The sequence below is a fragment of the Bufo gargarizans genome, chromosome 4 (assembly GCF_014858855.1).
Source record: "Bufo gargarizans isolate SCDJY-AF-19 chromosome 4, ASM1485885v1, whole genome shotgun sequence".
NCBI classification, from domain to species: Eukaryota; Metazoa; Chordata; class Amphibia; order Anura; family Bufonidae; genus Bufo; species Bufo gargarizans.
In genome coordinates this window covers 443,674,889-443,688,131 of record NC_058083.1, presented here as the reverse complement: position 1 = coordinate 443,688,131, position 13,243 = coordinate 443,674,889, and the positions used below count along the sequence as shown (strand labels likewise).

At 44.9% G+C, this 13,243-nt stretch overlaps 1 protein-coding gene across 1 annotated transcript in view; it reads left to right on the top strand.

The window, feature by feature from the left end:
- The window catches only part of PNPT1 (polyribonucleotide nucleotidyltransferase 1), a 76,133-nt gene that overhangs the window by 33,877 nt on the left and 29,013 nt on the right, over window positions 1-13,243 (top strand). Inside the window, exons 10-15 of the mRNA XM_044289417.1 lie at window positions 1,293-1,344; window positions 6,169-6,226; window positions 7,194-7,290; window positions 7,369-7,471; window positions 8,725-8,795; window positions 12,726-12,762. Coding sequence (XP_044145352.1) covers window positions 1,293-1,344; window positions 6,169-6,226; window positions 7,194-7,290; window positions 7,369-7,471; window positions 8,725-8,795; window positions 12,726-12,762 — 418 coding nt within the window. The remainder of the gene's footprint in view (window positions 1-1,292; window positions 1,345-6,168; window positions 6,227-7,193; window positions 7,291-7,368; window positions 7,472-8,724; window positions 8,796-12,725; window positions 12,763-13,243) is intronic.

The following is a 13,243-nucleotide window of genomic DNA, read 5'->3' as shown; positions in this document are numbered from 1 at the left end:
ATGGGGCTGAGTTGCACCTAGGCCTAATGGTCATGACATCACAGGCCCTAGGGTAAGCTGCGAGAAGGTTGTATCCCTCTCAGGAGCATCGGGCCTTCTCTCAAGCAGATGTCGGCGGGGGCCCAGGTGTCTCACTCCGACCTACCAGAGGATAGGTCATCAGTTACAAAGAGTCTGATAACACCTTTGATCATTTCAAGGGGTTGCCTCATTACAGAGACTTATCCTCTATCCACATTATAGGGCATAGGTGTCTGATTTGTGGGGGTCTGACCATTGGGACCCCCACTGATCACGAAAGTAGAAGTCCCCCCCCCCCCCCCCCCTTCGAATGGAGTAGCAGTTGCTCCGTTCATCTCTATAGGACTGCCAGCAGAGCACAAGCTCCTGTGGGTAAGGGGATAAATGCAACCCCTTTAAGAGTATAGAATATTTAGATTAGAACCTTCAGAATCACAGGTTCATATCCATGAAGCAAGCATGATTATAAAAATAAAATGGCTGCACACCATTATACATACAAACAATAGAGGTAAGAAATGGGAGTCATTCCAGATAAGTGGTACAATACCAACTATAATTGAGTTAATCGAAGCTCTTAGCGCACATATTTGATCAAATGTGTGTCGGGCCCATCTACCAGGTGTCAAGGTGGCTTCCACAGATGGGTCCCTAACACTAGTATACTGCCTCTCTTTGGACTTACTTAAGCCTACAATATTCAGGGCAGTGTAGAGACCAGCTACATACGTACTCTGCTCAGAAGTCCCAGGTAGATGGGCGTGTTCAGTCTAAAAAAGGTGCTACTTTCAATATATACTACAAGAGAATTTAGACTAGAACCATCAGACTCACAGGTGCATATCCATGAAGCAAACATGAATATAAAAAATAAAATGGCAGCACACCATTATACATACAAACAATAGAGCTAAGAAATAGGGATCATTCTAAAGAAAAGTGGTACAATACCGACTGAATATTGTAGGCTTAGGTAAGTCCAAAGAGAGGCGTTATATTAGTGTTGGGGACCCATCTGTGGAAGCCACCTTGACGCCTGGTAGATGGGCCCAACACAAGTTTGATCAAATATGTGCGCTAAGAGCTTCCATTGACTCATTTATAGTAGGTATTGTACCACTTTTATTTAGTATGACCCCCATTTCTTAGCTCTATTGTTTGTATGTATAATGGTGTGCAGCCATTTTATTTTTTAGAATATTTCAAGCTGTCATTGTATTGCTTCTTGCTGATTTCATTCTAATTTACTTCTGCTCTTCTTTCCCCCTCAGGCTTGCATCAGAGAGGCTATATGCAATTTTTTCAGATTTCACGCATGATAAAGTAAGGGTTAAAAACTTTGTTTTCTCAGTTTTTTTGTGTGAATAATTTTCTCAGTTGAACTACACATTATATATAAATCACAGAACTGAGTATTTGGAGAATAATATTTAACGTTCATTGCACAGAATATTACAGGTTTTTCTGTCATACAGTCTGTCTAAAAACAGTGCAAATTGGCACAGTTTGGTGCTTCCAGGGTTCCTACACTTTTTTTCTGACATGCTCAACATGGGGGGCGTCCTTAACGGAAAGGGGTTGACCGGGCTTTTAAGAATGATGACCTGTCCTCAGGATAGGTCATCAATATCAGATCAGTGGTGGTCCGACACCTGGCACCCCTGCCGATCAGCTGTATGAGAAGATGGCACAGCAGGAAGAGAAAAGGGAGACGGCACGTGCGCACTGCGTCGGACCCCTCGCCGATCTGATATTGAGGACCTATACTCTGGGCAACCCCTTAAGATGTGCCATTTTGCACCAAATTGCGCCACAATTGTGGTGTAAAAATCTGTCTCAAAAGTAAGCCAACTAATAGTTGGTGTAGAGTTAGGCTGCTTTCACACTAGCGTTCGGGTGTCCGCTCGTGAGCTCCGTTTGAAGGGGGCTCACGAGCGGACTCGAACGCAGCCGTCCAGCCCTGATGCAGTCTGAATGGAGCGGATCCGCTCAGACTGCATCAGTCTGGCGGCGTTCAGCCTCCGCTCGCCTCCGCACGGACAGGCGGACAGCTGAACGCTGCTTGCAGCGTTCAGGTGTCCGCCTGGCCGTGCGGATCCGTCCAGACTTACAATGTAAGTCAATGGGGACGGATCCGTTTGAAGATGCCACAATGTGGCTCAATCTTCAAGCGGATCCGTCCCCCATTGACTTTACATTGAAAGTCTGGACGGATCCGTCCGAGGCTATTTTCACACTTAGCTTTTTTTTGCCATTTTAATGCAGACGGATCCGATCTGAACAGAGCCACCGTCTGCATTAATATGAACGGATCCGTTCAGAACGGATCCGCCCGAACGCTAGTGTGAAAGTAGCCTTAGGGTCCATTCACACTTCCGTAGTGTATTGCGGATCCGTTATACACCCAGCCGGCACCCCCCATAGAACTGCCTATTCTTGTCCGCAATTGCAGACAAGAGTAGGACATGTTCTATTTTTTGTGGAGCTGCGGCCAGGAAGTTCAGGGCCGCGGCACGGAAATGCGGATACGGACAGCACACTGTGTACTGTCCGCATCTTTTCTGTCCCCATAGAGAATGAATGGGTCCGCACCCGTGCCGCAAAATTGCGGAACGGATGCCGACCCATTTGCGGACGTGTGAATGGAGCCTTAGTGAAAAATATTTATCCCTACACCAAATTTATCATTCAGCCTGAGCCCCTGTAATAAATGTGGTGCTGGTCTAGACAGCCGGTGTAAGCTTACGCCATCTTTAGGATTAGTGAATTCAGTGTACCTCTAATGTGATATGGTGACAGGCATGGAACACCGCGGTGATGCAGAGTATTAAATATCAAAAGGGAAACTGGGATCTGTGAACATCGGTACAGAATACACACAGACAATGCAAAAGGCAGTGGGCGGAAAACCAGAGAAGGGGAGCAGCCCAGCAGTCACCACAGATCACGTACATAGGAGACGGTATGCAAAAATCGCAACTCGCGTCTCCCACAGAGAGTATGAAATATAAGAGTCCATCGATCCCATCTTTTATTAAAACTTGGCCTCCTTGTTCCTGTGTTTATAAATCCATTTCTTGTAGGGTAGCATCTTATTTATTGAGTGTGTCCAGTCACAGAGACTAGTGGCAGTGCCAGCCATCCAGTATCGGGCAACCGTCTTCCTGTCCTGGTACAAGGTTTCATTGAGCAATGTCAGCAGTGGACAGGAATAGCTCATGATCGACAAACACTAGGCATACCTCTGCCACGGTTATTCCCATATTGTCATAGAAAAACTTAAGGATCTGCTCCCAAAACCCCTTCACCTGAGAACAGGACCATATTAAATGGAAAAAGGAAGCAAATACCTCATTACCTTTGGGACAAAGGTCAGGGAATTTGGGACTTAGGGGTACTTTCACACTAGCGTTATTCTTTTCCGGTATTGAGTTCCGTGCTCGGGGCTCAATACTGGAAAAAAAACTGATCAGTTTTATTCTAATGCATTCTGAATGGAGAGCAATCCATTCAGGATGTCTTCAGTTCAGTCACTCTTACGGTATTTGGCCGGAGAAATTCTGGAACACTTGTCGCAATGCTGGATCCGGCATTATTTTCCATTGAAATGCATTAAACCGGCACAAAGTATTCCGGCAAAACGGATCCGGTTTTCCAGTCTGCGCAGACCTTTAAAAATGCAAAAATAAATAAATACCGGATCCGTTTTCCGGGAGATGGATCCGGTGTTTCAATGCATTTGTTAGACGAATCCGGATCCGTCTACAAATGCTATCCATTTGCACACTGATTTCCGGATCTCCACAACGCAAGTGTGAAAGTACCCCAAGTTTATGAAGCCTCCACGTGGTCATATAGGCTCTCTGAAGTATATAACCCTTTATGCTGCCCGTATGTTGGGCAGATCGCTGCTAACGAGCATTCCTCGCATGCTAGCAATAATCTGTCGGTGTAAAGCCGCCACCGGTTACCCAGTGAACAAGTGAAACACTCATCCATTGGCTAATTGGATTGTGCTGTCTGCATCTGCTGCTGGCAAACAATGATTCAGTATGGGGACGAATGATTAGTGATCATTCCTCCCCAGGATCCTGATCAGTCTTAAAAATGCCTGCTCAGTCAGAAAAATGCATTGAAATGCCGGATCCGTCTTTCCGGTGTCATCCGGCAAAACTGATCCGGCATTTATTTTTTTCACCTTTTTTTTGGGGTCTGCGCATGTGCAGACCGGAAGGACTGATCCGGCACTAATAGATTCCTATAGAAAAAAATCCCGGTTTCGGCATTCAGGCAAGTCTTCAGTTTTTTTGGCAGGAGATAAAACTGTGGCATGCTGCGGTTTTATCTTTTTGCCTGATCAGTCAAAACGACTGAACTGAAGACATCCTGATGCACCGTGAACGGATTGCTCTCCATTCAGAATGCAGGAGGATGAAACTGATCAGTTCTTTTCTGGTATTGAGCCCCTATGACGGAACTCAGGGCCGGAAAAGAAAAACGCTAGTGTGAAAGTTCCCTTATATGATGGGCATAATCTTTTAATCATTTCGCCAGGCTGTGTTCATCTGGGGGAAACGGGCATTTCCCACTTCCAGAAATCAACAGCTTCCCATTGAGTTTGGTGTAAAAAAATCTTGACCATTTGCACATGGTAATGTTTTTTGCAGCAGCTGATTTGAACAATGCTTGAGAAGTGTTATGTTACTTCTTTGAAGCAGATTTGTTGGAAAAGAGATGGAATATATTGATGAGTCGGAGGCTTATTTGGACTGTATTCAGCGACATTTCCACCATCGGCTGCTGATTCTTCTGCTATGGATTTTCTGTGTGAACCTAGTGAGGCTATGTCTGCAACTGGAGAGGTTAGCAGTCTGTCGGCGCTAATTCACAAATTAAACTGTTCCTGGTGCCCCACAGTTGACATGTACAGCATCTCAAACATACCTTTTTTATTATCCGGTTATTGATAATCCGCAAATTATTTCAAAAGAGCCCAGGGGGCTGTCCCAATGCGAATGTGCCCAGGCACTCCCCACTGAATGGGGCCATGCTCCTCCCCACCCCCTGACTTCATCTCACCCAGGCAGTGCACGGAGTTGAGCTGCGCACCTGCTTGGGAATTCAACTGGATGACTTTGGGACCAGGAGGAGCAGCGGGGGTCGATCCAGTGTTGTGGGGAGGAGCCAGGCTCTGTTCAGAGCTGAGGGGAGGAACTGGGCTCCATTCAGTTGGGTGTGCCTGGGCACCGGTTAGCGACGGGTCCTCCCCTTGGGCTTCTTCTAAGTAATTTGCATATAAATTGAGACATTTTACAGGGGCTCAGATTATTAAAAATCGGATAATAAAGGTATGTTTAAGATACTGTACATGTCAATTGCAGGGCACCAAGAACAGTTTAAAGGGGTTGTCTCACTTCAGCAAGTGGCATTTATTACGTAGAGAAAGTTAATACAAGGCACTTACTAATGTATTGTTGTTATCCATATTGCTTCCTTTGCTGGCTTGAATAATTTTCCGTCACATTATACACTGCTCGTTTCCATGGTTACGGCCACTCTGCAATCCACCAGTGGTGGTTGTGCTTGCACGCTATAGGGAAAAGCACTAGCCTATGTCCCAGCCATGAGAGAGGCCAATGCTTTTTCCTATAGTGGGCCAGCACGACCACCACTGATGGATTGCAGGGTGGTTGTAACCATGGATATAAACAGTGTATAATGTGATGGAAAAATGATTCTAGCCAGCAAATTAAGCAATATGGATAATCACAATACATTGGTAAGTGCCTTGTATTAACGTTCTCTACGCAATAAATGCCACTTACTGAAGTGAGACAGCCCCTTTAATTTGTGAATTTGAGGTGACACTCCCATTAAAACATGTAGATTTCTGTATCCAAAGACGACATCTGTACCCTAATCAAAAAGGTGTGACACATTAGTATGGTCCTCCGGGCTAACTGACCAAGAAGCATCAACTAGGATCACCAGGTGGCTCCGTTCTACGTGATCCTGACAGATCACTGAAGGTGGCTGGCTGCAGTAATCTACCCATGGCCGAACAGGAGATCTTAGTAGTAGTTTGGGTTACAGCAGTATCTGCTGGTACATAATAATGTGTTTGCACTTTATTTTTTATTTTTTTAGATCTCTAGAGATGAATCTGTGAATAAGGTTCGGCTTGAAACTGAGGAAGTGCTGAAAGGTATTACTTAATAATATGAAATTTACTGATTAATGTAAAAAGTGAAAATGAAATCGTATAGTACTTGACAATATCCTTCTAACATAGCTATCGGCCTTATAGCTCAAATTTATAATTCCCCCATTTATTGAACCAGTTGCTCTGCTAGATTTATTTCAGACGTGTCCTTTCTGCTGCAGCTGTCTCCCTGTAAGGGTCCATTCACACGTCCGCACTTTGGGTCGGAACCGTTCATTTTCAATGGGAGCGGAAAAGGTTCGGACAGCACACAGTGTGCTGTCCACATCCGCATTTCCGGTCCGCGGCCCCGAACTTACTGTCCGCGGCTCCGCAAAAAAATAGAACATGTCCTATTGGAATAGGCATTTCTTTTGGGGTGCCGGATGCGGACGTGTGAATGGACCCTTAAGGTCACAGCTGCTAACAGAAAATGGGGCTGTTGTCAGTTGAAGGATGGGACTGAGCATGTGCATCCACCTTAGCGATTTTACCAGGAAATAAGGAATACAACAAACAGCAGGTGGCGCTGTGCAGATACATTTTGTAGAGTAACTCAGCAGCTCCACTAAATTTATAATTACATGCAATTCTAAAGCAATCAGATCTTGGTGCTAGTTTGAAAAATGGACAATATTTTTCACAGCCAAACCCCTTTAAATTTGTTATTATACAATCATAATTGGACTATTTATGTAAAACCAGATGGCCCGTTTCATTTTGAGGGTTTTGAATGCACAAATTACTAAAATATTTTATTTGTATTATTTAATGTTAAAAGGGGTTTTCAAGATTTTGATATCCTTGGAATAGGTTATCAATATCAGATCAGCCTCATCAAACAGCCAATTGATGGGCATCATAGGTGTCGGACCCCCATCCGGATGTTATAATATTGGAAAACCCTTAAACGTATTAATTTGTTGTTCTCACTTTACAATGTGCAACTGTCAACCTTGTTTCTTTCTAGACAAATTCCCAAGTGCAGATTCGTTTGATGTAATTGAGGCTTTCAATATTGTTGCTAAAGAAGTTTTTAGAAACATCATACTAAACGAGTATAGAAGGTATTGTGTCTCTTCTACCCACTATATGTAACTCGGCAACATGGGCATATTCTTAACCATTGAATCCTTTCGCTGAAGGTGCGATGGCAGAGACCTAACATCCCTCAGAGATATCAGCTGTGATGTCGATCTTTTTAAACCTCTCCATGGTTCTGCTTTATTCCAGCGGGGGCAAACTCAGGTAGGTGTTTTTCCTGTGAAAAACCTCTCTAGCGTAGCATATATTGTGTCACTATGTGAATAAAGAGCAACTGTCTGCACGATGAACCCTATTAAACCAGAGGTGATCATGCTGATAAGAATGAAACCCTGATTAAGGCTATCCGTTGCCCCGCTGCTGAGAAAACGGCTTTTTCTGTTCATATGCAAAAGACCTTCCTGGAGCACCAAGGGCCTGGCCACAGCCCTTGGAGCACCAGTTTGTTACAGCAGTTCAGCTTTAGTGCCTCACCCCTTCACCTGGATTGACAGGACTAGACCTCTTTTCTAACCCAGTCTTCTTGCACCTGTGCTGTTTCTACCGGGAGACACGGCACAGGCGCAAGAAGACTGGGCTAGACAAAATGTCTGACACATTAAAGGGGTTCTCTGGGCTTTTAATATTGATGAGCTGTCCTCAGGATAGGTCATCAATATCAGAGTGGCGGGGGTCCGACACCCGGCACCCCCTCCGATCAGCTGTTGGAGGAGGAGGCGTGCGCACCATGCTAGCGCTGCCTCCTCTTCACTGTTTACCTTCTCGCCGTCGCCTCTGCAGTGGTGAGCAGGTGTAATTACACCCAAGCCGTCCCATTCATTTTAATGGGATAGATCGCTCCTATACAAGTGTTTGGGAGCGATCCTTCCCATTGAAATGAATGGGATGGTTAGATGTAATTACACTTGCTGCAGAGGCGATGGTGAGAAGGTAAACTGAAGAGGAGGCAGCGCTGGCACGGCGCGCGCCTTCTCACAGCTGATCGGCGGGAGTGCTAGGTGTCGGACCCCCGCCGATCTGATATTAATGACCTATCCTGAGGACAGCTCATCAATATTAAAAGCCCGGAGAACCCCTTTAACAATATTTAAAGGGATTCTCGACAACCAATAAATTATCTCTGTTATGGTCTGCATTCCAGGCATCATCTTTGGTCCCTTACATAGAACTAGACTTCCAACCCTCTGACAGCCGCTAGCATGAGGAGAGAGAAGCCACGCACAGCATGGCCTCTCTCCTTGATACAGGAGATGGGCTCAATACAAAGTCTTAAAGCCCGTCTTGATCCCGTCTTCTGCAGCAAGCAGAGAGAGCGTGCTATGTGAGCGCTTCTTTGTAATAGTGTTTGTGGGGGTCTCGACTTACGACATATCAAAACACTTTAATGGATGGGTTTAGATAAATGTTTTTAAAGATGGTGTTTGTTATGCTAAACTGCATTTATTTTCTTTGTTTAGGTTTTATCTACGGTTACCTTTGATTCTATTGAGTCCAGTATGAAGGCTGATCACATTACAACAGCATTAAGGTTAGAAAAATATGACTGCTTCCTTCTGAAATCAGCGCCACACCTGTCAACAGGTTGTCTGTGGTACTGCAGCTTGGCCCCATTCATTTCTAAGGAGCTACAGTATCAAAGAATGTGTAGCTGTGTAAATAATGGAAGGAATACTGATGGACTACCACAATCTAACCAATAGAAATTGCTCACACAGATGTTTCATTGTGCTTGTGGTACTGTTGTGGTAATTTTTACCGGTATAGGCTATACAAGGCCACTATGATGTGCTTCATTAGTGAGTGTCCATGAGCCGGGATACCTGAAGGTACCTTTAACAATGGGGATCAGCTTTGAAATGCCCTTTCAGATGTGACTTATATCCTGTAATTAAGTCCTAGCTGTGAATGGCTATTGGCTTTTAAATCTGTTTTCTGAGATTTTCATATTGATGGGCTATCTTCAGGATAGGTCATCAATATCAGATCACCAGGGCTGCCGGTAATCGTACCCTTGCCTATCTGATATTGATCAAGTGAATGGGGCTGTGCTGCAGTACCGATACAGCCAGCGTTGTGCTTTGTTAACTGTGAAAAGGCTACGGTGCTCCCCAGCCTCCTCAAACAGCTGATCAGTGGTGGTCCCAGGTATCGCAAGGATAGGTCATCGATATGGGACATATTATACCCCCATATCTTTATATTTTCCTGAAAGTCGCCTTGCACATTGTTAAAATACCACAGAACGCTTTACACTCATGGACACCTTCATGCACTTTTGCACGAAAGCTTGAAAGGAGTCTGTCAGCAGTTGTGACCCTGCAAAACTGCTGACAGTGCCATGTTGGAGACCTGTTTAAACATATCTATGTGGGTGATTTTGATATCAACAATACTTGCACACAATTCCCACTAGTAACACAAAGGCAGTCCCACAATTCCTACTAGTAACACAAAGGCAGTCCCTGAACCCCCCCCATCCCCTTCCCCCACTGCTCCGGTGCTCTGGGTGGTACTGTAGCATTAGCGACCACTTTCAGGGCATTTGCAGATGTGTGCACTTAGCAGTACAATGTCTCTTTCAATGTAATGCTGGTACTAAAACCACCCACAGTTAGGAAAGCTATCTGTGGCTGTCAGTGGTTTTGCTGGGTGAAAACTGCTAGCAGACTCTCTTTAATATATTTGAGGCTAAAAGTGTAGTCTAAGGCCGAATGCACACGGATGTGAGCGGTCTGTGGTATCCTGGCCTGGCATCCTGCTGGCAGCAGGAGCGCACAACGTCATTGGTTGCTATGATGCCGTGCGCTTCATGCCGCCACTGCACTACAGTAATACATTCGTATGATCTATAGGAGTGTATTACTGTAGTGCAGCGGCGGCATGAAGCGCACGGCATCATAGCAACCAATGACGCCGTGCGCTACTGCTGCCAGCAGGATGCCAGGCCGGGATACCACGGACCGCTCACGGCCGTGTGCATTCGGCCTAAGCAAGAAAAAGTTCAGAATGTGCAGACTTCATAAATGGCACCTATGCCTGCATGCACATATCATTACACAATCACCAAAAGGAAAGTGGCCTGCTTGTCTTCTCAGCCTTTTGCATTCCCACATGCACATACCATTTCAGAATCGCCTGCCGCTCAGATGGCTGTGCAGGGTGAAGATACCACCATATCAGACGTTCTCCCTTCTCGGTTTTGCAGCACCCCTACTCGATGCATACACAGACCGTGGATCTAAAGTTTTCGGACAGTGCTGCATCTTAGGAAATATCAGAGGTGTCATGTAGATCGGCACATGCTGTATATTCAGAGTTCTTCTCTAGATCTCCTGAATTCAGTATCTCTAAGCCCCCTTTCACACGGGCGAGATTTCCACGCGGGGGCAATACGTGAGGTGAGCGCTTTGTGCCTTTTTTTTTTTTTCACACAAAGCAGGCCACATAGAAGTGAATGGGGCTGCGTGAAAATCGCAAGCATCCGCAAGCAAGTGCGGATGCGGTGCGATTTTCACGCACGGTTACTAGAAGACTCTCGGGATGGAGACCCGATCGTTATTATTTTCCCTTATAACATGGTTATAAAGGAAAATAGTAGCATTCTTAAAACAGAATCTATAGTACAATAGGGCTGGAGGGGTTAAAAAAAATAAATACAAATTTTATACTCTCCTTAATCCACTTGTTTGCGCAGCCCGGCTTCTCTTCTGTCTTCATCTTTGCTGTGCACAGGAAAAGGACCTGTGGTGACGTCACTGCGCTCATCACATGGTCCCGTCACATGGTCCATCACCATGGTAAAAGATCATGTGATGAGCGCAGTGACGTCATCAAAGGTCCTATTCCTCAAAGAAGAAGACAGGAGAGAAGCCGGGCTGCGCGAACAGGTGGATTAAGGTGAGTTAAGGCTACTTTCACACTAGCGTTCGGGTGTCCGCTTGTGAGCTCCGTTTGAAGGGGCTCACAAGCGGCCCCAAACGCATCCGTACTGCCCTAATGCATTCTGAGTGGACGCGGATCCGCTCAGAATGCATCAGTCTGGCAGCGTTCAGCCTCCGCGTGTCCGCCTGGCCGTGCGGAGGCGTGCGGATCCGTCCAGACTTACAATGTAAGTCAATGGGGACGGATCCGTTTGAAGATGACACACTATGGCTCAATCTTCAAACTGATCCGTCCCCCATTGACTTTCAATGTAAAAGTCTGGACGGATCCGTTCAGGCTACTTTCACACTTAGAATTTTTTTTTTACAATATAATGCAGACGGATCCGTTCTGAACGGAGCCACCGTCTGCATTATATGAGCGGATCCGTCTCAGACGGATCCGCTCTGAACGCTAGTGTGAAAGTAGCCTAAATTATTTTTTGTAATTTATTTTTTTAACCCCTCCAGCACGATTGTACTTTGCATTCTGTATTCAGAATGCTATTATTTTCCCTTATAACCATGTTATAAGGGAAAATAATACAATCTACACAACCTTGAACCCAAGCCTGAACTTTCGTGAAGAAGTTCAGGTCTAGGTTCCACATTCAGTTTTTTATCACGTACGTGCAAAACACATTGTACCCGCGTGATAAAAACTGAACAACTGAATGCAATTGCAGTCAAAACTGACTCACAGTGGTGTATTACAATTAGATGGGGCCTATGCAGCACAAAATATATGCCCAAAAGCTGTCCCTCTGTGGTGGCCATCAATAGCTGCCATGTTCTCTCCTCCTCCTCCAACTGTCTCTGATAAGGACATGAACCAGGGGTCTTAGGAGGTGAGATGTGGGCCATTACACCAAGCCAGACCTACCTTCAGCATACTGCCTGGACGTCCTCTAATAATGACCCTAATGGTTCCTTCCTGTAGTATGTACCCCGCCAGCGGCAGTGAGGAGGGCTTGCGTGGTCCACCAGGAAAGTTCCCTCTAGGTTCTATGGCTGGTATTTTAAGACACTCGGTACCTTTTTTATTTTTCAAAAGATTTGAGAACCAAATCTTTCCACCATGCGATGTCATTTAAGATGGATATTATATGTACATGATCATTTTCATAATTATTTTTTGTCCATGCAAAATCGGTCGCAAACAATACCTCTCTTGAGTCGCCAAAACCTCACTGCTATAATGTCAGGATATAGTATTTTTTACTCTAAAGTGAATCATGTTTACTACCAAAATATATTTCCCTCGTGCTGTACAATACAATTTCTCAGTGATCACTTTTTCCTATTTGCTCTAGTAGGTCTGAGATAGCGGCGCACAGTGACAAATCATGTAGTCATACACTTGACATTTACATTTCTGGAAATGGAGTGAGTGGGTGGGTTCTTACAAGCTACATTACGTGCGTGCCTCAAAAAAACACATTCCTGGCTGATATTTCTATTAGATTGTGCTGAAAATGTGGTAACTGGGAAATTCAACCGTTTGGCCTTGACACGCTTCATTTTTTTTATTTTTCTAGTGGTGTGAAAGACAAGAACTTTATGCTGCATTATGAGGTAAAGTGACTTACATTGCATAATGAGCAGTGCGGCGAATCGGCTATCACAAAGCCAATCACTCTGTAAGGCAGTGTTCACACTTATTGGCCCTATAAACATTGTAAGGTAGTGTTCACATTTATTGGCTTTGTGACAATCCACTATGGCGTTTTCAAAGAATTCAAAGATGAAATCTTAGGCAAAAACCCGATTTTTCTTCCCCGGATGCACCAGTGCATTAGCCCTGTTGTAATGCGTTGGGGTTTATCTGCTTCTTTTCTGTCTGGAATCTGCAGCGATGCTGTGGATTTTAAAATCTGCAACATATTCTTTATGTAGTTCAGATTTGTTTTCTCTTTGTCAGTGGGGGTGTAAAATACCCCATTTACTTGAATTTAAGGGAGTTTCTGATACTTAGATATTCATGACTTATCCTCCTGTCTGATTGGGGTAGGGATCCGACATCCAGCACCCACACCGATCCGTTCTTTCAGGGAGC